This window comes from Tubulanus polymorphus, chromosome 7, assembly GCF_964204645.1.
Source record: "Tubulanus polymorphus chromosome 7, tnTubPoly1.2, whole genome shotgun sequence".
In the NCBI taxonomy this organism is placed as follows: domain Eukaryota; kingdom Metazoa; phylum Nemertea; class Palaeonemertea; order Tubulaniformes; family Tubulanidae; genus Tubulanus; species Tubulanus polymorphus.
The window spans coordinates 98,856-119,208 of record NC_134031.1 but is presented as its reverse complement, the minus strand read 5'-3'; the positions used below and the strand labels follow the sequence as shown (position 1 = coordinate 119,208).

Sequence of the window (20,353 nt, the reverse complement as noted above, 5' to 3'; positions counted from 1 at the left end):
CATCCTCATCTCAAGGTCGTCGAAGAAAATATTTTCATAATTAATGTCGGTCGGAGGTTTTTGAAGTATTTGAGCTGTTTAATGATTCTAGACACGTGAAATCTGATGGTAATAATCATTTTAACTTGTTAGATCGTATAAATTGAAAATCCAACTTCAATCCAACCACAGGGACTTAATGACACCTGTCCTAATACCAACCATTCCTGTTCATCCATCCGGCCAGATCCATCATCGTCAAATTGTGTCCAAAAAGGCAAATGAATAATAGTGCCGCCTAAGGGCCACCGACCTGCCTGCTCAGGCGCATTGGAAGCAATTTTTGATTGCCGCGGCCAATTATCAATTTTTGAACGGTTCTACTTATATATTGCTGGCGAAACTGGCGACTTCGTTAAGCTCAATTTCTTCAAAAACATTTGTATTTAAAGAAAAAGCCAAACGGTGTCATTCAATAAAATTGCCGCTGAAATCATTGCACTTGCAACGCCGTTGCCTTACTGATCTGTAGTTTCAGATGCAATTGATAAGAGTTTGAACCGTCGGCAGTTTTAATAATAATTGATTGATTGATTTCTCATTTCAGTGAAATCATGATGGAAGATGAATTTATAGGGATTGAGATAATGGCATCAGCCGCAGTAAGGCATGATCTGTGTGATTCTGATGTGGAGGATATTTGGTCTGTTGTTGAGACTACTGATGAGGAAACTGACAATGAAATTATGATAATAGAAAAAGAGATGGAGACTGAGAAGGAAAGTGTGGTGGCTGATGAGAAAATTGAAGAGGAAAGTGAGATAAAGGATGAGAAAAATGATGAGAAGGAAAGAGTTGTTTCTGATGATGATGATGAAATCATGATAATAGAAAGAGAGATAGAGACTGAGGAGAAGGATAATGAGAAGGAAAGTGTGGTCACTGATGACGATGAAATCATGATAATAGATAATCCTATAACTCATGATGATATGGAGACTGAAGAGAAGGATAAAGAAAATGAAAGTGTGGTGGCTGATGAAGAGGAAACTGAAGAGGAAAGAGAAACTTTGAAGGATAATGAAAAGGAAAGTGTGGTGGCTGATGAAGAGGAAACTGAAGATGCAAGAGGCATAGAAACTGAGAAGGATAATGAAAAGGAAAGTGTGGTGGTTCATGAGGAGGAAACTGATGATGCAAGAGAGAAAGAAACTGAGAAGGATAATGAGAAAGAAAATTTGGAGTCTGATGAGGAGGAAACTAGGAATTATGATGATGATGACGATGATTATAATGGGACTACTGACGAGGAAACTGATGAGGAAGAATTTATTGCGTCTGACGAGGAGGAAAGTGAGGATGAAGAGTGGTCAAAATCAAGAAAGAATAATAAAAAACAGAAGAGGAAAAAATCAGGTAAATAAAACGATTGTAATGATTTTCTGTGTTTGATTTGATTCTAATGAAAACGGTCAATTGTTGTTTTAGGTGTTGCCGTTGCGTCGTCAAGGAAACGACATCGACCTACTGAAAACGATCCTCCGGTCGACTTGAAGGAGATGAATTTTAAATGTGAAGATTGTAAGAAATGTTTCTTGACGGAGAAAATTTTAGAAACTCATAAATTACTTCACACATCGGCAGAAACTGAATTCACGTGCGCCGTCTGTCAGAAATTAATCCTCAACCGAAACACTCTCAGCCGTCATTTAATGTCGCATAATAAATATTTCTCATGTCCGAAATGTAAGAAATGTTTCCCGTCGATGTCTAAATATCGCGGTCATTATCGGTCTCATTCCGGTGAGAAACCGTTCATCTGTCCCGTCTGTCAACGTGCATCTGCTACCATCGAGGGACATCGTATCCACCTAGTGTCGCATTCAGAAACTAGAAACTGCATTTGTGAAATCTGCGGTAAAGGGTTTAAGAAAACTGGTTGTTTGACGAGACATCGTTTAACCCATCAGGAGGCGTCCAGACATAAATGTGAGATTTGTGATAAAGGTTTTAACAGAGCCGATCATCTGTTATCTCATCGAAGAAGCCATTTAAATATCCGGCCGTATAAATGTGATTTATGTGATAAAACATTCATCCAAACATCCAGTCTTTACGTTCATATGATGCAACATACAAACTACAGACCTCATGTCTGTTCCGTCTGCCCGGCTACGTTCTGTCGCAGACGACAACTGACTGATCATTTTACCCGTCACCATAGCGACGCAGCTGTGGTGATTGATTTGGTGAATTGTTGTGATTTGTGCGGTGCTCGGTTACCATCGGATACCGAACTAAGGAAACATATAAACAGTCATCATCCAGCAGCGCGCGAGGGCTCCGGCAGCCCAAACAATGCATCACCATCCGCAGTGTGCGAGGGCACCGGCAGCCCAAACAATGCATCACCATCCGAAATAGGCGAGGGGTCCGGCAGCCCAAACAATGCATCACCATCCGCAGCGGGCAAGGGCACCGGAAGCCCAAACAATGCATCACCATCCACAGCGGGCGAGGGCACCGGCAGCCCAAACAATGCATCACCATCCGCAGCGTGCGAGGGCACCGGCAGCCCAAACAATGCATCACCATCCGCAGCGGGCGAGGGCTCCGGCAGCCCAAACAATGCATCACCATCCGCAGCGGGTGAGTGCCCAGACAACGAAATACAATGATTCCAAACCTGATAGAGAATTTAGATAGAATAAAGATTCATGTATTTTTTCAATATTTTTTTTCAAATCATTTTATTAAGGATATAGTCTTCGAGATGAGGAGGTGCAGTCTGGATCAACCCTGGATCACAAACTTAGATAAGATAAGATAACCCTAGCCCGGCGTTTCATCCCGCTATTAACAGCCTTATGCCACCAAGTGCTGCCATCTGAAGGAGTTCCTTTGAAGCAATATGGCGGAGAAAAGCGAAAACCGGTCGCGATCTGAGGATGTTTTAGGAGAAACTTGGGACAGGTGTATCGCTGATACCGCTATTAAAATAGGTAAATAATCAATTCATTAGTAACTGAGGTCATTAGATATTTTAATCACTTATAAGTGCTTCATAAATGGTGTAAATGTCTTAATTTAAACACCACATACTCGCATGCCACAGTTCCCGCTGGCCTGACTCGGATCTGTGTAAATTTATTTGAACTACTGTGTTGTTTGTAGTTTCTGGAATTGGAATCGGTATTGTTTCATCAGCTGTTCTCTTTAAAAGTAAGTCGACCTTCTGGTTTATACAGCTCCATTTTATCTGAGTTTAATTCAATGATGTAAAATCTCTCATTCTCCTCCGCAGGACGACCATGGCCTCTTGCATTCGGGGCTGCAGTGGGATTAGGAATGGGATATTCAAACTGTCAGAACGAACTTAAAAAACAATACTGCAAAAATAAAAAATCTGATAAATGCAACTCAAAATCAAAGGTAAGTTATTTATTTCCAGGATAGAACAGGAATATAATCTCAGATCTCAACTGGTTCAAATTAGAAACAACCGTTAATTTATTTTAAGTGTAAGAAGAAGACAGAGAAAGCTGCTGATGTGGTTGCCATGGAGAAGCCTACTGTAGTTACCGTGGAGAAACCATGTTGTGAAGGAAGCAAATGAAATATGCTATAATGTGCTTAGTAAATGATAAGAGACAATTTGAGTGATCTAATTATAACTTGTTAAAATAGAATTTAGTCGAAATCTGAAGGAAAATTTTTTTCAAATCCCAGATTTTAGTTGTAACTGCTTCGATTGTTGATCGATTTGAATGAATGGAATTTTTGTTGTGAATAGAAATATTTCCTAATGTGATATTTATATATTTTATTGATTTAAATTGTTTTACTGGATTTGCATGTGTTTTATCAAGTCATCAGAGAGGAGATTGACTTTGAGTTTATTCTAAATAAAAAAAGCTTGAGCTGTGATAGAACACTTCTGGAGAAACTAATGTGTAGCAATCCCCGCATGCCACTGTACGTTCCACATCTCATCCGTTAGGTGCTGCCTCTATGAATAACGATAGCGGCGAATCAGTGAACTAGTAGAGTACTCGCCTGCCAGAGCTTACTCGAACGGACACACACATGTTTGAATTTCAGCTCATGAAACTCCAAATAAAATCACACATTGTCAATTTCTTCAAAAACTCGTAATAATTCTTTATGAAAAGTCGTCGTTTCAATCGGAATATGGCGCGTCGAAGGTCAACCCTCGCTTTAGTCAATAACCTGTCTCTACAGGGCATCACACATCCCCCATGCGCCTTCAATATTCAATCAAATCAATATTTTATTTAACAAATTTGTGGCTGATTCAAAGTTATGAAAGTGTTTTAAGACAAGGTATAGCATCGTGCTGAACTAACGGCCCTTCTTCATTCAACAAATCTCTAAACTTCTCGACCTAAATCTGAATCTGCTATTTATAAATTCTCTGTTTGTGCTTTTTTTATCTTCCTGTTCTTTGACTTTCTTTTTCATCTGTCGTGACTGAGTTAATTGTTGTTTTTGTAGTGCACTGTGTGTGACTGAATGAAATGTCAGGAGGAGTAGGAGGAGCAGTAGGAGTAGGAGCAGTAGGAGCTATCGCTGCTCCTCCCAAATCCGGACGACCGACCGTTTATTCGTTTGTACGATTTATAAATAAAACTCAGCGTAAAGTGGATGTAATCTGGTTAAATTACGCGGGTGATCAAATGAATTATGCGTCGTTAAATCCTGAACAGTTTTTAGATATGAACACTTATGTCGGTCATCCGTGGATATTTAAAGATACTGAAAGCGGTGATAAACTAGTCGTACAACATCAGAAATTGTATCAACCAATCGGATGGCTTCCTTCAGACGGCTGGCCCCCGCAACGAAAACGTGTTTATATTACAATACCCGGTTAGTATTCATACTCACACGCCACCTACTGGTTAAACTATTTATACTCACGCCCCCTAGTGTTGAAATGTGGTATTGATTATTGTTTTATATATTTTCAGTGTATTCATTAAAGGAACGCTGTTTACAGATTATACGCTGTTTAACTCCACAAAACTCTATTCCATCTTTAGAACTTCCACAATCATTAATTAATGAACTCCTCTGTAACACGTAATTAGCGAACTCCTCTGTAACAAGTAATTAGCGAACTCATCTGTGACAAGTAATTAGCGAACTCCTCTGTAACAAGTAATTAGCAAACTCATCTGTGACAAGTAATTAGCGAACTCCTCTGTAACAAGTAATTAGCGAGCTCCTCTGTAACAAGTAATTAATGAACTCCTCTGTAACAAGTAATTAATGAACTCCTCTGTAACACATAATTAGTGAACTCGTCTGTGACAAGTAATTAATGAACTCATCTGTAACAAGTAATTAATGAACTCCTCTGTAACAAGTAATTAATGAACTCCTCTGTAACACATAATTAGTGAACTCGTCTGTAACACATAATTAGTGAACTCGTCTGTGACAAGTAATTAATGAACTCATCTGTAACAAGTAATTAATGAACTCCTCTGTAACAAGTAATTAATGAACTCCTCTGTAACAAGTAATTAATGAACTCCTCTGTAACACATAATTAGTGAACTCGTCTGTGACAAGTAATTAATGAAGTCATCTGTAACTAGTTATAAATTAACTCCTCTGTAATCAGTGATATCTGTGTCTAATATTGTTATGTTATTATCATGTGAATAAAATTCATATCATCTATATTTATTCATTTCTGTGCTGTCTTGGTTTGTGTGGAGTTAGAATATTGGATCATTCTGTAATACTGGGTTTGAACCCGTGACACCCCTGTACATCCTCTATTCAGCATCAGTACCACTCTGAATCAGTATCAGTAATTACTGGTTTCGAACCCGGGACACCCCCGTACATCCTCTATTCAGCATCCGGACCACTCTGAATCAGTATCAGTAATTACTGGGTTCGAACCCGGGACACCCCTGTACATCCTCTATTCAGCATCAGTACCACTCTGAACCAGTATCAGTAATTACTGGTTTCGAACCCTGGACACCCCCGCACATCCTCTATTCAGCATCCGGACCACTCTGAATCAGTATCAGTAATTACTGGGTTCGAACCTGGGACATCCCTGTACATCCTCTATTCAGCATCAGTACCACTCTGAACCAGTATCAGTAATTACTGGTTTCGAACCCTGGACACCCCTGTACATCCTCTGTTCAGCATCCGGACCACTCTGAACCAGTATCAGTTATCACTGGGTTCGAACCCGGGACATCCCTGTACATCCTCTATTCAGCCTCAGTACCACTCTGAATCAGTATCAGAGTAATTAATTACTTTTGTTATGATATCAATATTTGACCGTACGGTGCTGCCTCTATGCTCATCGTTAGCGGGATTTTCATACACTAATGAAAGTAAACTCTGGCAAGCAAGGTTTAATGGCAGCAACTCGATTGCCAGAGTTGAGTTGCGTTAGTGTATGAAAATTCCGCTAACGATGAGCATAGCAGCAGCACCGTACGGTTGGATACCCTTTTACATCCTCTATTCAGAGCATCCTCATCAGTATCAGTAATTAATGGATTCAAACCCGGGACACCCCTGTACATCCTCTATTCAGCTTCACGACCATTCTGAATCAGTATCAGTAATTACTGGATTCGAACCCGAGACACCCCTGTACATCCTCCATTCAGCTTCAGTACCACTCTGAATCAGGTTTGAACCCGGGACACCCCTGTACATCCTCTATTCAGCTTCAGTACTACTCTGAAGTGTGTAGGAGGGAGTCCTTTATATCCTAGGAGTCATTATGAAGTCAGTGTAGGAGGGAGTCCTCTATATCCTCGGAGTCATTAAGAAGTCAGTGTAGGAGGGAGTCCTTTATATCCTAGGAGTCATTGTGAAGTCAGTGTAGGAGGGAGTCCTCTATATCCTAGGAGTCATTATGAAGTCAGTGTAGGAGGGAGTCCTCTATATCCTAGGAGTCATTATGAAGTGAGTGTAGGAGGGAGTCCTCTATATCCTCGGAGTCATTATGAAGTCAGTGTAGGAGGGAGTCCTCTATATCCTAGGAGTCATTATGAAGTCGGTGTAGGAGGGAGTCCTCTATATCCTAGGAGTCATTATGAAGTCAATATCCTAAGATGCTGTTGTATTTATCATCCTTTATTCTGATAATTGTGAATTGAATCAAATTGAAAACTAAACTTCATTTCCACGGATTTAAATGTATTTATTTTCATTCTACACATGAACAGATGAATTGTTTCTAACCCATTTTCTGAGCGAGTTCTTTAGCCTTCAGTCGTTCTAATTTTGCTTGTTTAGCCTGTGATTTAGAACCCATCACACCTCCGCCCCAGTGTTTACGGATCTGTAAATATAACACAATACATCATTTAAACCCGGCGCATTAGCAACAAAAACTGGATTCATCACGGATTTATATATTTATATAGCTCAGGATTGTCTACGATTTCAACAATTGAAATAATTCAGGTGAAGAAATTCAATAAAATCATCATCGCTATAGAAACAGTAAATGAATTAATAAAACGTACCTCGTCGAATCGATCGTTGAAGTTCGTTTTTACGGCTTCCACAACTTTATTTAATTGAGCTCGATCCTCGCTGAAAACAAACAAACATCTCATCTTAAAACATTACATCATCAACACATTTACAACATTGAAATCAGTTTCTCAGGAGCTCAGAAAAATTATGTCGTCTTCACACGGAATCAGGTGAAGAAATTCATTTCAAACATCATAGTCTCCCGAGATACAGATGGTCGGGGGGGAGCAGGGGGTGTAAGGGGTGTACTTACGGATGAACTGATGTAATAGCCAAACACGTAGCTGTTTTACGGTGTACAACTCGTCCAACTCGAGCTTTACCTTTCACAATACAATACGGGACGCCCATCTTACGACACAGAGCTGGTAAAAATAATACGATCTGAAAAACACTAACAAATTATACATCGGATCACGAAGACAGGAACCCTGATATCAGGTGAACCCGTACAGAAAGAACCCTTACACAACGGACTGGAGGGAACCCTTAAGAGAACCCAATGACTTGAGTGAACCCTTACACAAGAGACTGGAGGGAACCCTAACAGAAAGAACCCAGAGACTGGGTGAACCCATAAATCAGGTGAACCCATAAATCAGGTAAACCCTAGCAGAGACAGTACAGTGTGTAGGGTGAACCCTTAGACAAAGAACCCAGAGACCAGGTGAACCCTTAGACAAGAGACTGGGTGAACCCATAAATCAGGTGAACCCATAGATCAGGTGAACCCTAACACAGAGACAGTACAGTGTGTAGGGTGAACCCTTAGACAAAGAACCCAGAGACCAGGTGAACCCTTAGACAAGAGACTGGGTGAACCCATAAATCAGGTGAACCCATAGATCAGGTGAACCCTAACACAGAGACAGTACAGTGTGTAGGGTGAACCCTTACACAAAGAACCCAGAGACCAGGTGAACCCTTAGACAAGAGACTGGGTGAACCCATAGATCAGGTGAACCCTAACACAGAGACAGTACAGTGTGTAGGGTGAACCCTTACACAAAGAACCCAGAGACCAGGTGAACCCTTAGACAAGAGACTGGGTGAACTCATAGATCAGGTGAACCCTAGCACAGAGACAGTACAGTGTGTAGGGTGAACCCTTAGACAAGAGACTGGGTGAACCCATAGATCAGGTGAACCCTAGCACAGAGACAGTACAGCGTGTAGGGTGAACCCTTACACAAAGAACCCAGAGACCAGGTGAACCCTTAGACAAGAGACTGGGTGAACCCATAGATCAGGTGAACCCATAGATCAGGTGAACCCTAACACAGAGACAGTACAGTGTGTAGGGTGAACCCTTACACAAAGAACCCAGAGACCAGGTGAACCCTTAGACAAGAGACTGGGTGAACCCATAGATCAGGTGAACCCTAGCACAGAGACAGTACAGTGTGTAGGGTGAACCCTTACACAAAGAACCCAGAGACCAGGTGAACCCTTAGACAAGAGACTGGGTGAACCCATAAATCAGGTGAACCCATAGATCAGGTGAACCCTAACACAGAGACAGTACAGTGTGTAGGGTGAACCCTTACACAAAGAACCCAGAGACCAGGTGAACCCATAGACAAGAGACTGGGTGAACTCATAGATCAGGTGAACCCTAGCACAGAGACAGTACAGTGTGTAGGGTGAACCCTTAGACAAGAGACTGGGTGAACCCATAGATCAGGTGAACCCTAGCACAGAGACAGTACAGCCTGTAGGGTGAACCCTTAGACAAGAGTCTGGGTGAACCCATAGATCAGGTGAACCCTTGCACAGAGACAGTACAGTGTAGGGTGAACCCTTAGACTGAGACTGAAGTTTTAGACAATGATTACCTCAATAGGATCAACATCATGAGCGATAACCACAAGTTGTGCTTTCTTCTGTTCTATCAATCTAGTGACTACATTCACTCCTGATCTGACGGCTAAAGCACGTTTAGTCGGAACGTCATCTTTACCCTTCACTCTCTCTTTAGCTCGAGCGACTAATCGAACTTTCTTCTGTTGTTTCGTTTCTGGACGATATTTATCCATCAATTTAAACAACTGAATCGCTACAAATATAAACAAACGAATAAATCATTATCAAATCAAACATTGTTGATTCAATTTCTATTTTGTGCAACAAGTTTTTTTGGCTCAGGGTTAAAAAGCTCAATGAATTACAACAGGAAAATTCAGTATTCAAATCTTCATCATCGCCAAAATTAAAACATTTCTGAGTTGAATGAATGAATGCGAACCTGTTTGTCTGTCGAGAGCGTTTCTAAATTGATTCACAGGTGGCGGCACCTTCAATCTCTGCAATAATGAAGCCTTCTGTCTTTGAAGGCGCACATATTTCGGCCATTTCACAAATCTTGATAAATCACGCTTAGGTTGGATGTCCTGACCTGGAAAATTTCATCAGATAAAACTTGACATTTCAACTGCAACATCAATATTCAGATAATCTCTAGGATTGAATTGATAACTTACCGATGCCAAAATTCTTGGGACGTTTCTCAAAAAGCGGATTGACAACCTTCTTAGGTTCGACCTTTTTAGCCACAAGAGGCGCTGCTGCAACCTTCTTCTTTCCCTTCTTTGGCTTCGGCTGAAAATAGAAAAGCAATAGTTGAAGAAACCGGTTTTAAAAGCGTGTAAAATATCAAACATAGAATACGGAAGTGAACATTTCAACAGTTCATTTCAGGTCGATTTACAAATTCTGACTTAAATTGATCGATATTAACGAATTGCAAAAATGTTAAATTTGTAAAATATATAAATTTCAGAATGTGATGATTTGTGTAATAAAAGTAATCGATGGATTTTAAAAGTATTTTCGCTATTTTTCACCCACCATGATTCTCTACTTGTGCAGGAAAAGGAAGTACGGTGGATTGTGGGAAATCAAATCTAAATACAAATTGTATTTATTGTTCATTAATCATTTACATTTTGAAAATGATTGATGAGCAGGAAATCAACAGAAAAAAAAATATTCTATTGTCGTAGAAAAGTATCAATGTCAGTTAAATTGATTTTGTTAATTATTCGGTACTTAAGACACAGAAATCAATTCAATTAACAATAACTATAAATAGTGTGGGTACTTCCGGTAAGTTTATAATTTGTTTTTTCTTAAATACTCCGATTTTCTAAGTAAAGCAAATGAATTTTTAATAGATTTTAATTTTTCTGCACTCTCTTAAACTATTTTACTGGACACAGTCGACAGTCGTCTTAATTACCGAGTGAAACAGTCGCACTAAAAATGTCTTTTGAAATCGAACTAATTACCGCAATAAAACGTTAATTATTTCAGATAGGAGTCATGTCTGGTCAACGGAGTTTACCTCAGAGTCGAGAAGCGTTGTTAAAATCTTACCATAAACGTTTAAAAGATGACACTAAAGCAATGGTTGATAATTTCACAGAAATCCTTAAATTGTCAAAGGTGAATAACTACGTTCTAATCGATAAAGGTTGACAGTGTCGACTGTTTCCGAGATACAATTATTGTTGTCCTTTTAGATTGACGATGATCCACAAATATCAAGAACGAATCAAATAGAACAAGATAATTATGAAATGCAAGTTCGAGCTGCAAATATGGTAACTATCTCTCCCCCCTCTAAACAATGAAACGCGTGTGCCTGCACAGTTACTGATATATGTTGTTTATTGTAGGTACGAGCCGGTGAATCTTTGATGAAACTCGTCTCCGATCTAAAACAGTTTTTAATATTGAATGATTTTGTGTCGATAAACGAAGCAATTTTACAGAATACCCGTTTATTTAAACACATGCAGAATGAATGTGACAGTAAATTAATGACTCTTAGAGACGACATCGCTTCAGATTTATTTGAAATGGAAGAGGAATATTATTCATCTGTTTATAAATGAAATCCCTTTTTAAGACTTGATTGGAATTGAAATACAGTCACAGGGGCAGCTTAGAAAGTGTGATGTTTAATCCGTATTGTCTCCCAATAAATGACATTTGTAAATAAATGATCGTTTTTGTTCAGTTTTCTGATGTGGATTGTTCTGATGGTTATAAATTGTGTTCAGTTAGACCAGCATGGTTTCCATCATTAAGTCAACTGTGCAGTTCTACTTTCTGGAAAATAATTGAAGGCCCCAATTATTTGCGCTTACCTTACACAAATCAGTTAGTGCTAAAACCTGCTTTTTGAGAAACGATATACTTATAAATAATCATTAGCCAAACACACACATCACTGTTGGGCAATAACCATGTCCAAGTGCATGAATGAAGATGTCAACCTACACTCCAGTAATTAGTTAAAAGCAGCTTCTAAAACCAGAATGTGGTGATGTGTAGAATGGGGCCCATTGAGCAGGTTGAAGAATTCTCCTTACACTGGGGATCACTATTCCAGTTGATTCTCTAATGAGCTGCATCAAACATTTAAATCCTTGCAATTTGAGAAATAATCAAATTGACAAATAAATTCAAATATATCATTTCTTTTATTCATCTCAATCAAATATATCTAAAATTCATCTTAAAATTTGATTCGGAAATTCTTCTATCAACACCAGAAAATAATCTTACCTGAAATAACAAAAATACAACAATTAAATACAAAATTTCGTAATAGAATTTTCAAGAATAAAGGGTTGAGAATTGGAGTTTATAGAGAGATTAGTCTTGTATTAAACTACAGGAGAATTAAATACATTAGACGCAAACCTCACTGTATGAATCTAATATTGCACAATTTGACACCGAGATTCTTACTGAACTGAGAACTCAGCTCTAATCATGTGCTACACGTTTATTTAATCTAATTCAAGTAATGTTTAATGTTTGCTCAGTGGACAAAGTTGTCAACACAGATTTATATTTCAGTGGATTGACAGATCTAAATAATCATCATAGCAAACATTCGTACAATTTAAAACTTACTATTTCATCAGGTAAAGTTTAGTCTCAGAAACAATAAATAGTCATTATATTTCATATGTCCCTATTCTTATATCATCACTGACTTCAGCAACAGACACTTACTTAACAAAATTTAAAATTGCTTTGTAGCAAGGGTACTATCAAACTCCAATCATTAGGATTAACCCTTATTGGCGTTAGCGAATCCTAGCTGATGTGATCTAGCGCTGACCGTTAAATAGTGTTAACCGTTTGTATCATTCAGTCAAACAGTTTTAACATTCACGCATTGTTTAATTCTAGAAATATTTCTCTTACAAAATAACGAGGTTGAATGAAGTTTAGCTCAGAGATCTTGGTGATAAATATCGGTCTTCAGCGAACGAGGCGTCTCTGATAGCAAATATTCTTTCCTCATCATTGATAGACTTCATTCATCTATTTAATATAAAACTAATCAATAATCACCTCAACAACAGCATCCCGGGTAACAGCGGGTTTCCCTTGGTTACAGCAACTCACTCAGTTCCAGACTAGTTGCCACCTGTAAAGAGCAATTAAATAAGTTCATACTTCAGATCAGAATATCAGACGCTGCTACTGTAACCGTGAAATTAACTCTTGAATGTTTAAATCAAACAAGAATCTGATTAATTTCACGGCGAATCAATTTAGCCAAACATGGAAGGAGAAACATTCATTTGAAATGAACTCAATGGAAAATGGCATCATTAAAATTTTTTAATTGAGAATACAATTCAGAGTTGAAACTGATATCAGTAAGATGGGTGATGAGTTGGTCGGCAATAGAATTAACGACTTCATTGATATTCATCATTCAGTTTCTAGAAATAAACAGTTCAACAGAATAAACAGTAGTTACCTTATCGTTACTGGTTACGAAGTCACTCACAGACAGGTGTCGATCCTCCCCTGAAAACAATAGATCAATCAATTATAAAACGATAAGGAATATGAAGAGGGTTTGATGAGGGCGCTGGTCGAGAGAGATCTGCTCAGAAATAGTTTGTCATCAAGTTGGAAATGGAGATATAGTGACAGCGGCAACCGTCATCTCGCAGTTCTTATCAGGCGCAAATTACAACATCATCGCAGAACCCCAAACTTCCCTAATAACCTGACCAGTTAATAACCTATAAGTATGATATAAAAATGTCACCCGAGAGACAGGTCCAGTAATACAATAATAGTTGTAAAACTGGGTTTAAGATGGGCGTTTTATTTTACTCCCCCGACATTAATCAGTTCAGCGCTTCGAGTCCAAACTCATTATATTAAAGGGGAACGAATTTAAGATGGATCAATAAGTTATAGAGGTAAATACAAATAGAAGTAATGTTTAAATGTCAGAGGTGACTGGAACTAGCACAGAAGCAGGTAGACCAGTGCATTAGACAATTATTTTATATACGAGCTGTTTAGCGCCGGGTTACTATAGTAACAGATTTACCCGGTAACTCTGCTACTCGTTATCTGAATAATTATTAATTTTATAATATTTATTTGTAGCCTCACGACAGATCCAGAAACTGTATTCGACAATTCAGGGTTTTATATGGGCTGTTTATTTCTCCTCCCGACATAAAATCAGTTCCAGCACTTCGAGTCTTTGTGATTTTTTTAAGGAGGATATTTCTCATTGAGATCACTCTTTCTTACCACTTAGAGGAGAGTTCCACATCCTGATTCATGTCGAGTTCCACATCATCCACCAGAGTGAGTTCCACACCCGCCTACAATTAAAACCATTTACACAAATCAGATTCAACTCAAATAACTCAGAAATCATCAAAAGTGAAATAAAGTAAAGTCTCAGAAACAATAAATAGTCATTAGATTTCATATGTCCCTATTCTAATATCATCATTGACTTTTCATGATTTTTTACTAACTAATCTAATCATTTAGACTCTCACCTCACATAGCGTTGAAATCAAAGTGAAACCTTCAGATCAGACCCTAAAATATAGAGAATAGACATGTTTTCAAGTTGAGGTGTTTATAGATTGGGGTGTCTAGTTCAGACTGTGATTCAGTGTGTTTAGAATCAGAATCAATGAATTTATCTTCATTTTTTTGAAATACAGAGAGATTCCCATCTTATTGTCATCATTACAAACACACTGTTACTGAAACTACTGATGAGATTGAAATGAGTTGATTTTAGAGATAAATTGAGAACATCAGAATAAAAAGAGCATCATGTATGAATATGAGAGGGCAAGTTAATCATCATTTGTTCTCACATCCGGCCCCAGCCTTCAACTCCCAGGCAGCATCTTTCCTTCCTTTTTATCATCCTGAGATCTTTCTGTTCATTACAGGCAGGATGAAAGTGCGGACGCGGTTTGGTTTTTTCTCATTGTACACCGTTGTAGAGGAACCCCGGCCAATGTACCAACCCACCCTGGCAAACCTATCCTTTTTCAACCCCACCAGATCCCTCCCCTAGTCCCCGAACATCCCATTAAAAAGCCTACTTCGCGATTAACACCCTCGATATTGTTTAAGGTACCTCAGTAATTATATGGAACGTTAAGTTTTGATTTCATTGCGTTTCATCTGGCAAAATTTATTCATCATCGGTACCAAAAAATACGACCCTCAATCGAACAGAGACAACAGAGAGGTTACACAGAATTCTACTTCATGATTTGTGATAATTGGAAGGATGTTTTATAGATCATAACGATTCAGAAACTCTTAACAGATTACCGCGAAGAAATTTACATCTTAAACATCGTTAATTCGTGGATACAAAACAATATCGTTAGATATTTAGGTGTAAACTCGATAAATATGAGATATAAGAAATAATTTAATAGTAGATACCTACAGTGTGCGAGGATGCGGAAAGATTCACGGAGCAAACGAATTCATCATCCACACCCGCTGACGGCCATTCTGAGAAGACGGAAATGATGGTTTCTGACCTCCAGCTGACCCAGATCTCCAGTGATGACGTCATTACGACTGATTACGATCGAGTGACCGAGTATTTCGTCAGTCACTGACGATCGAATCTTTATCTTATCGTCTTAAAACTATACGTGTACATACGAATTGAAGTTTACATTTGAATTGTAATTACGCACTTTGTTCGGTAATTTACGCCATGAATCCCGGAAACTTACGTGGAAATTCCTTGACGAAACACTTGCACCAATCAACTATCGCCAGCGCCGGTATTTCATCCAATCAGCGAAGGACACGACTTGAAGGCGACGTAGTAAAATATAATGAGGAAACCCCTTCATTCTCACAACTCAATCAGTATAACACAGCCACGCAGTTTCACACCAGTGTTTTAAACATTTCTGTCGTCTAAAGTGATTAATAAACCGCTCTGATATCAGGTGAGTTTCATCTTTAAAACTTTTAAATCGTCTTTATTTTTGCAGTGGTTGGGATTGAGAGAAAAGAGTGATTGAAAGTGCTGCAGCCGGTCGGTTCTGTGACCGGGTGTGCGGTGTGACTTTGACATTCAGTCACACACTCCCCTTCCTACCTGATTCATGATTTTTCAACTGTCAAATAGTTAATAGTTATTTGTTGATAATTTGCAGGTAAAACGACAACAATAAGAGATGAAGTTATTGTTAGGGATTTGTTTAGTGGCGTTTGTGTCACACGCCGTCTTATCGGCTGAAGATGAAAAGAAGGATGACAAGAAGAAGGCCGATAAGGAAAGTGTCGGAACAGTAATCGGTATTGATTTAGGAACCACCTACTCCTGGTAAGTTGAAAGGATTAAGCACGGATTAGGATTAGGGTAATAGTGGACTGGGTATTTAAACAGCTGTGTCTGATGTATCTTTATTCAGTGTTGGTGTGTTTAAAAATGGCCGCGTTGAAATCATCGCTAACGACCTTGGAAACCGAATAACGCCTTCGTACGTAGCGTTTACGAGCGAAGGTGAAAGATTGATCGGAGATGCTGCAAAAAATCAGCTCACTTCAAACCCTGAAAATACTGTGTTTGACGTAAAGCGTTTGATTGGTCGAGAATGGGTCGATAAAAATGTACAACACGATCTTAAACTTCTTCCTTTTAAAGTAAGTTTTAAATCGACAGTTAAATATACAAAATAAACAAACTTTAGGGGGGGGGATGAAGTGTGTCTGAATTGAATGAAGAGAAAAGATCCGAATTGTTCGACTGAAACTCAATAATTGTAATGTGTTTTACAGGTTGTCAATAAGAATCAGAAACCTCACGTAGAAGTTAAAGTTGATGGAACAAAAGACCGAGTTTTTGCACCTGAAGAAATTTCCGCGATGGTTTTAGGTAAAATGAAGGAAACGGCCGAGGCTTATTTAGGAAAGAAAGTAACACACGCCGTCGTCACGGTTCCCGCTTATTTCAACGACGCTCAGAGACAAGCAACGAAAGATGCGGGAACAATTTCAGGATTAAACGTCATGAGAATCATTAATGAACCGTAAGTATCAGAAAAAACACCTGAGTCTACCTCCTCCCCCTGAGTCTCCCTCCTTCCCCCTGAGTCTCCCTCCTTCCCCCTGAGTCTCCTTCCTCCCCCTGAGTCTCCCTCCTACCCCTGAGTTTCCCTAAATCCTGTGGTATGATATTAATGTATTGTATTTTATGCACAGGACCGCTGCAGCGATCGCTTATGGTTTAGACAAAAAGGACGGAGAGAAAAATATTCTGGTATTTGATCTCGGAGGTGGAACTTTTGATGTATCTCTACTTACTATTGATAACGGAGTATTTGAAGTCGTAGCTACAAATGGTGACACTCATTTAGGTAAGAAACTTATTGATAAGGAGTCATTTAACAGACTTAGGAGTCATTTATAAGACTCAGGAGTCATTGAACAGACTCAGAAGTCATTTGATTGATTTCACAGGAACATGTAAATATTGTATTGTGTATTTAAACAGGTGGTGAAGATTTCGATCAGAGAGTTATGGATCATTTCATTAAACTTTACAAGAAGAAGAAATCTAAAGATGTTCGTTCAAACAATCGAGCTGTACAGAAACTGAGACGTGAAGTAGAGAAAGCTAAAAGAGCTCTATCAGCCGGTCACAACACTAAAATAGAGATCGAATCATTCTTCGACGGAGACGACTTCTCTGAAACTTTGAGTCGTGCTAAATTTGAGGAATTGAACATGGTACGTGTTGATATACAATAACTCACCCTCCTCACCTTCTCACCCTCCTCATCCCCCCTCTCCTCCTTACCCTCACCTCCTCACCCTCACCTTCTCACCCTCCTCATCCCCCCTCTCCTTTTCACCCTCTTCATTCTATTTGTGCTCCTTATTTGAATGTTGTATTAATACTGATTACTGTGTTTATTTTAGGATTTGTTCCGATCGACTTTGAAACCGGTTCAGAAAGTTTTAGAAGACTCTGATTTGAAGAAGCACGAAATAAATGAGATAGTTTTAGTCGGAGGTTCGACGCGTATTCCTAAAATTCAGAGTCTCGTAAAAGAATTCTTTGACGGACGGGTTAGTGTTGATATTATCAATCAGTTTATAGATTGTTAGAGGGGCTGAGAAATCATTCTTAATTTTTTTGTCTGCTGAAGAAGCAATGCTTTAAATCTAAGCAAAGTTCAGTTAAATTTTGGTGCAATCAGTTATTTTTCATCACAAAGCATTGATAGAATTGACATCAATTTAATATTAAGAGGGGGAGCAGTTATTAAAAGGGTAGAAGTTTAATGAGATGAATGATTGTAATTTTAGGAGCCGAACCGTGGTATTAACCCAGATGAAGCTGTAGCGTACGGTGCTGCTGTTCAGGCCGGTGTACTCAGCGGTGAAGAAGATACTGGTGATTTAGTTTTATTGGACGTCAATCCGTTAACTATGGGTATTGAAACAGTCGGAGGTGTGATGACTAAACTGATCCCTCGTAATACAGTCATCCCGACCAAGAAATCACAAATATTCTCAACTGCTGCCGACAACCAACCGACCGTAACGATTCAAGTATTCGAAGGAGAACGACCGATGACTAAAGATAATCATTTACTCGGAAAGTTTGATTTAACCGGGATTCCCCCGGCTCCGCGAGGCGTCCCGCAAATTGAGGTCACATTCGAGATCGATGTTAATGGAATTCTGAAAGTATCCGCCGAAGACAAAGGAACCGGCAACAAAGAGAAGATCGTCATTAACAACGACCAGAATCGTTTATCGCCGGAAGATATTCAAAAAATGATCAACGACGCCGAGAAATTCTCGGACGAAGATAAGAAGGTCAAGGACAAAGTGGACGCTAAGAATGAACTGGAAGGTTACGCGTACTCTTTGAAAACACAGATAAACGATAAAGAGAAACTGGGAGCGAAACTGAGCGCCGACGATAAAGACACCATGGAAAAAGCTATAGATGCTAAAATTCAGTGGTTAGAGAAAAATGGAGACGCCGACACCAAAGAATTTAAAACACAGAAAAAAGAATTAGAAGACACCGTACAACCTATAATTACTAAACTCTACCAGGGACAGACGCCCCCTGGTGGTGAGGCCGGAGGTGAACCCGGTGCGGGAGGAAGCGAAGAGGCAGGAAAAGATGAATTATAATAAATTGACTTTTAGGATTTCATATTTTCATGAAGCATCATTTCATCTGATATCATCATTGTTCATTAAACGTGTGAGCGCCCTCTAGCCGTAAACGGTGAAACTATGTATCGGCACTTTTGAATTTTCTTTGATCTCGACTGAAAAATTTCGACCAAATATTAGCGGAAAGTTTATAAAATCAGAGTTAGTTTCACTATCGTTTCAACTGCCATTTTATTGTTATTCAAAATTTAAAAAAAGAAATGTTTCTAGATTTTCCTCGAGATTTAAACAGTGATTTAAGAGTTAACGTGTAGCTGCACCTGTTCTAACCGATACTGGTACCGTGCGCTGGCATCTGATCATTCTATAAACTCATCAGAAAACTACTTAAAACACAAACAGAATTCTTCCTATTTCTGAGAGTTTTATTTCATGTAAATTCTTCGTGTATTTAGTTTTGTCTGTTGTGATTATTTCCAGAAACTTCTCTCAACCAGAAACTTTAATTCGAGTTCACTTTATTCCAGTTTCATGTAATTTTTTGGCTTTTTTTTCTTAAGTATTTGTCGAATATTGTTTAGATATATTTTGTTAAAAAAGTAAATTAATGTTTGACGAATCAAAAGAGAAAGATTTTTTTCGTGATGGGGTAAAATATTTGGGGAATCGCACATAAAAAACCTGGAAAAACTGTATAAAAAAAAAGATATGATAATTTATTCTATTGGGAATAAAATGTTTTGTATATAAATTTATAAATTCATTGTGTTTGTTTGTTTAACTATAGTTTCATTTATCAGAGGACGAGGAACTAAGAGGTAATAATAATAATAGGTAGACAGGAGTTGATCACTCAGAGGATGAGGAACTGAGAGGTAGACAGGAGTTTATCAGGAACTGAGAGGTAGACAGGAGTTTATCAGGAACTGAGAGGTAGACAGGAGTTTATCAGGAACTGAGAGGTAGACAGGAGTTTATCAGGAACTGAGAGGTAGACAGGAGTTTATCAGGAACTGAGAGGTAGACAGGAGTTTATCAGGAACTGAGAGGTAGACAGGAGTTGATCACTCAGAGGATGAGGAACTGAGAGGTAGACAGAAGTTTATCAGGAACTGAGAGGTAGACAGGAGTTTATCACTCAGAGGATGAGGAACTGAGAGGTAGACAGGAGTTTATCAGGAACTGAGAGGTAGACAGGAGTTTATCACTCAGAGGATGAGGAACTGAGAGGTAGACAGGAGTTTATCAGGAACTGAGAGGTAGACAGGAGTTTATCACTCAGAGGATGAGGAACTGAGAGGTAGACAGGAGTTTATCAGGAACTGAGAGGTAGACAGAAGTT

At 38.9% G+C, this 20,353-nt stretch overlaps 7 protein-coding genes, 1 long non-coding RNA gene and 4 other non-coding genes across 13 annotated transcripts in view; 6 read left to right on the top strand and 6 right to left on the bottom strand.

Annotated features, from left to right (window-relative positions):
* Positions 1-24: 24 nt before the first annotated feature.
* LOC141908479 (uncharacterized) lies at positions 25-2,676 on the top strand. Its single transcript, XM_074798558.1, has 3 exons — positions 25-108; positions 587-1,395; positions 1,468-2,676. The coding sequence occupies exons 2-3, from the start codon at positions 594-596 to the stop codon at positions 2,655-2,657; spliced, it is 1,992 nt and encodes a 663-aa protein (XP_074654659.1). The 5' UTR covers positions 25-108; positions 587-593; the 3' UTR covers positions 2,658-2,676.
* A 194-nt stretch (positions 2,677-2,870) lies between these two features.
* LOC141908902 (MICOS complex subunit Mic10-like) lies at positions 2,871-3,792 on the top strand. The gene is made up of 4 exons (XM_074799180.1): positions 2,871-2,981; positions 3,154-3,201; positions 3,284-3,411; positions 3,500-3,792. Exons 1-4 carry the CDS (start codon positions 2,891-2,893, stop codon positions 3,593-3,595), a joined length of 363 nt encoding a protein of 120 aa, XP_074655281.1. The 5' UTR covers positions 2,871-2,890; the 3' UTR covers positions 3,596-3,792.
* A 447-nt stretch (positions 3,793-4,239) lies between these two features.
* LOC141908666 (von Hippel-Lindau disease tumor suppressor-like) lies at positions 4,240-5,661 on the top strand. Its single transcript, XM_074798795.1, has 3 exons — positions 4,240-4,323; positions 4,495-4,869; positions 4,971-5,661. Exons 2-3 carry the CDS (start codon positions 4,518-4,520, stop codon positions 5,084-5,086), a joined length of 468 nt encoding a protein of 155 aa, XP_074654896.1. The 5' UTR covers positions 4,240-4,323; positions 4,495-4,517; the 3' UTR covers positions 5,087-5,661.
* Positions 5,662-7,171: 1,510 nt separating this feature from the next.
* On the bottom strand, positions 7,172-10,425 carry LOC141908138 (large ribosomal subunit protein eL8-like). Its single transcript, XM_074798007.1, has 7 exons — positions 10,381-10,425; positions 10,014-10,131; positions 9,779-9,928; positions 9,369-9,589; positions 7,787-7,917; positions 7,521-7,590; positions 7,172-7,333 (listed from the first exon to the last, which is right to left on the bottom strand). Exons 1-7 carry the CDS (start codon positions 10,381-10,383, stop codon positions 7,229-7,231), a joined length of 798 nt encoding a protein of 265 aa, XP_074654108.1. The 5' UTR covers positions 10,384-10,425; the 3' UTR covers positions 7,172-7,228.
* On the bottom strand, positions 9,670-9,739 carry LOC141909415 (small nucleolar RNA SNORD36). Its single transcript, XR_012619729.1, has one exon. It is a non-coding gene; the product is annotated as a small nucleolar RNA SNORD36 (small nucleolar RNA).
* A 196-nt stretch (positions 10,426-10,621) lies between the features above and the next one.
* On the top strand, positions 10,622-11,515 carry LOC141908663 (mediator of RNA polymerase II transcription subunit 22-like). Its single transcript, XM_074798792.1, has 4 exons — positions 10,622-10,638; positions 10,846-10,977; positions 11,055-11,135; positions 11,211-11,515. The coding sequence occupies exons 2-4, from the start codon at positions 10,855-10,857 to the stop codon at positions 11,427-11,429; spliced, it is 423 nt and encodes a 140-aa protein (XP_074654893.1). The 5' UTR covers positions 10,622-10,638; positions 10,846-10,854; the 3' UTR covers positions 11,430-11,515.
* Positions 11,516-12,013: 498 nt separating this feature from the next.
* LOC141909062 (uncharacterized) lies at positions 12,014-15,537 on the bottom strand. 2 transcript variants are annotated; one of them, XR_012619668.1, is made up of 6 exons: positions 15,296-15,537; positions 14,376-14,418; positions 14,119-14,192; positions 13,322-13,371; positions 12,907-12,982; positions 12,014-12,105 (listed from the first exon to the last, which is right to left on the bottom strand). It is a non-coding gene; the product is annotated as an uncharacterized LOC141909062 (long non-coding RNA). The 2 variants fall into 2 exon arrangements; XR_012619667.1 differs by having other exon boundaries at positions 15,292-15,535.
* Positions 12,781-12,864, bottom strand: LOC141909416 (small nucleolar RNA SNORD24). Its single transcript, XR_012619730.1, has one exon. It is a non-coding gene; the product is annotated as a small nucleolar RNA SNORD24 (small nucleolar RNA).
* LOC141909417 (small nucleolar RNA SNORD16) lies at positions 13,452-13,553 on the bottom strand. Its single transcript, XR_012619731.1, has one exon. It is a non-coding gene; the product is annotated as a small nucleolar RNA SNORD16 (small nucleolar RNA).
* LOC141909418 (small nucleolar RNA SNORD47) lies at positions 14,972-15,047 on the bottom strand. The gene has a single exon (XR_012619732.1). It is a non-coding gene; the product is annotated as a small nucleolar RNA SNORD47 (small nucleolar RNA).
* A 125-nt stretch (positions 15,538-15,662) lies between the features above and the next one.
* Positions 15,663-19,762, top strand: LOC141909059 (endoplasmic reticulum chaperone BiP-like). Its single transcript, XM_074799395.1, has 8 exons — positions 15,663-15,815; positions 16,026-16,195; positions 16,284-16,515; positions 16,651-16,901; positions 17,074-17,228; positions 17,366-17,601; positions 17,794-17,943; positions 18,184-19,762. The coding sequence occupies exons 2-8, from the start codon at positions 16,047-16,049 to the stop codon at positions 19,024-19,026; spliced, it is 2,016 nt and encodes a 671-aa protein (XP_074655496.1). The 5' UTR covers positions 15,663-15,815; positions 16,026-16,046; the 3' UTR covers positions 19,027-19,762.
* The window catches only part of LOC141909061 (sigma non-opioid intracellular receptor 1-like), a 40,423-nt gene continuing 35,955 nt past the window's right edge, over positions 15,886-20,353 (top strand). Inside the window, exon 1 of the mRNA XM_074799400.1 lies at positions 15,886-15,895. The gene's annotated coding sequence lies outside the window, so the exon portion shown is untranslated. The remainder of the gene's footprint in view (positions 15,896-20,353) is intronic.

Bases quoted from the DNA above. Each gene is read 5' to 3' on its own strand.
- LOC141908902 (XM_074799180.1), top strand. From the start codon at position 2,891: ATGGCGGAGAAAAGCGAAAACCGGTCGCGATCTGAGGATGTTTTAGGA. The intron at 2,982-3,153 runs GTAAATAATCAA...TGTTGTTTGTAG, and splicing joins TGATACCGCTATTAAAATAG to TTTCTGGAATTGGAATCGGT. The intron at 3,202-3,283 runs GTAAGTCGACCT...TCTCCTCCGCAG, and splicing joins ATCAGCTGTTCTCTTTAAAA to GACGACCATGGCCTCTTGCA.
- LOC141908666 (XM_074798795.1), top strand. From the start codon at position 4,518: ATGTCAGGAGGAGTAGGAGGAGCAGTAGGAGTAGGAGCAGTAGGAGCT. The intron at 4,870-4,970 runs GTTAGTATTCAT...ATATATTTTCAG, and splicing joins TGTTTATATTACAATACCCG to TGTATTCATTAAAGGAACGC.
- LOC141908479 (XM_074798558.1), top strand. From the start codon at position 594: ATGATGGAAGATGAATTTATAGGGATTGAGATAATGGCATCAGCCGCA. The intron at 1,396-1,467 runs GTAAATAAAACG...TTGTTGTTTTAG, and splicing joins ACAGAAGAGGAAAAAATCAG to GTGTTGCCGTTGCGTCGTCA.
- LOC141908663 (XM_074798792.1), top strand. From the start codon at position 10,855: ATGTCTGGTCAACGGAGTTTACCTCAGAGTCGAGAAGCGTTGTTAAAA. The intron at 10,978-11,054 runs GTGAATAACTAC...TTGTCCTTTTAG, and splicing joins AAATCCTTAAATTGTCAAAG to ATTGACGATGATCCACAAAT. The intron at 11,136-11,210 runs GTAACTATCTCT...TGTTTATTGTAG, and splicing joins AAGTTCGAGCTGCAAATATG to GTACGAGCCGGTGAATCTTT.
- LOC141908138 (XM_074798007.1), bottom strand. The intron at 7,918-9,368 runs GTAATCATTGTC...AGTGTTTTTCAG, and splicing joins ATGATGTTGATCCTATTGAG to ATCGTATTATTTTTACCAGC. The intron at 7,591-7,786 runs GTAAGTACACCC...GTTTGTTTTCAG, and splicing joins GCTATTACATCAGTTCATCC to CGAGGATCGAGCTCAATTAA.
- LOC141909059 (XM_074799395.1), top strand. From the start codon at position 16,047: ATGAAGTTATTGTTAGGGATTTGTTTAGTGGCGTTTGTGTCACACGCC. The intron at 16,196-16,283 runs GTAAGTTGAAAG...ATCTTTATTCAG, and splicing joins TTAGGAACCACCTACTCCTG to TGTTGGTGTGTTTAAAAATG. The intron at 17,602-17,793 runs GTACGTGTTGAT...TGTTTATTTTAG, and splicing joins AATTTGAGGAATTGAACATG to GATTTGTTCCGATCGACTTT.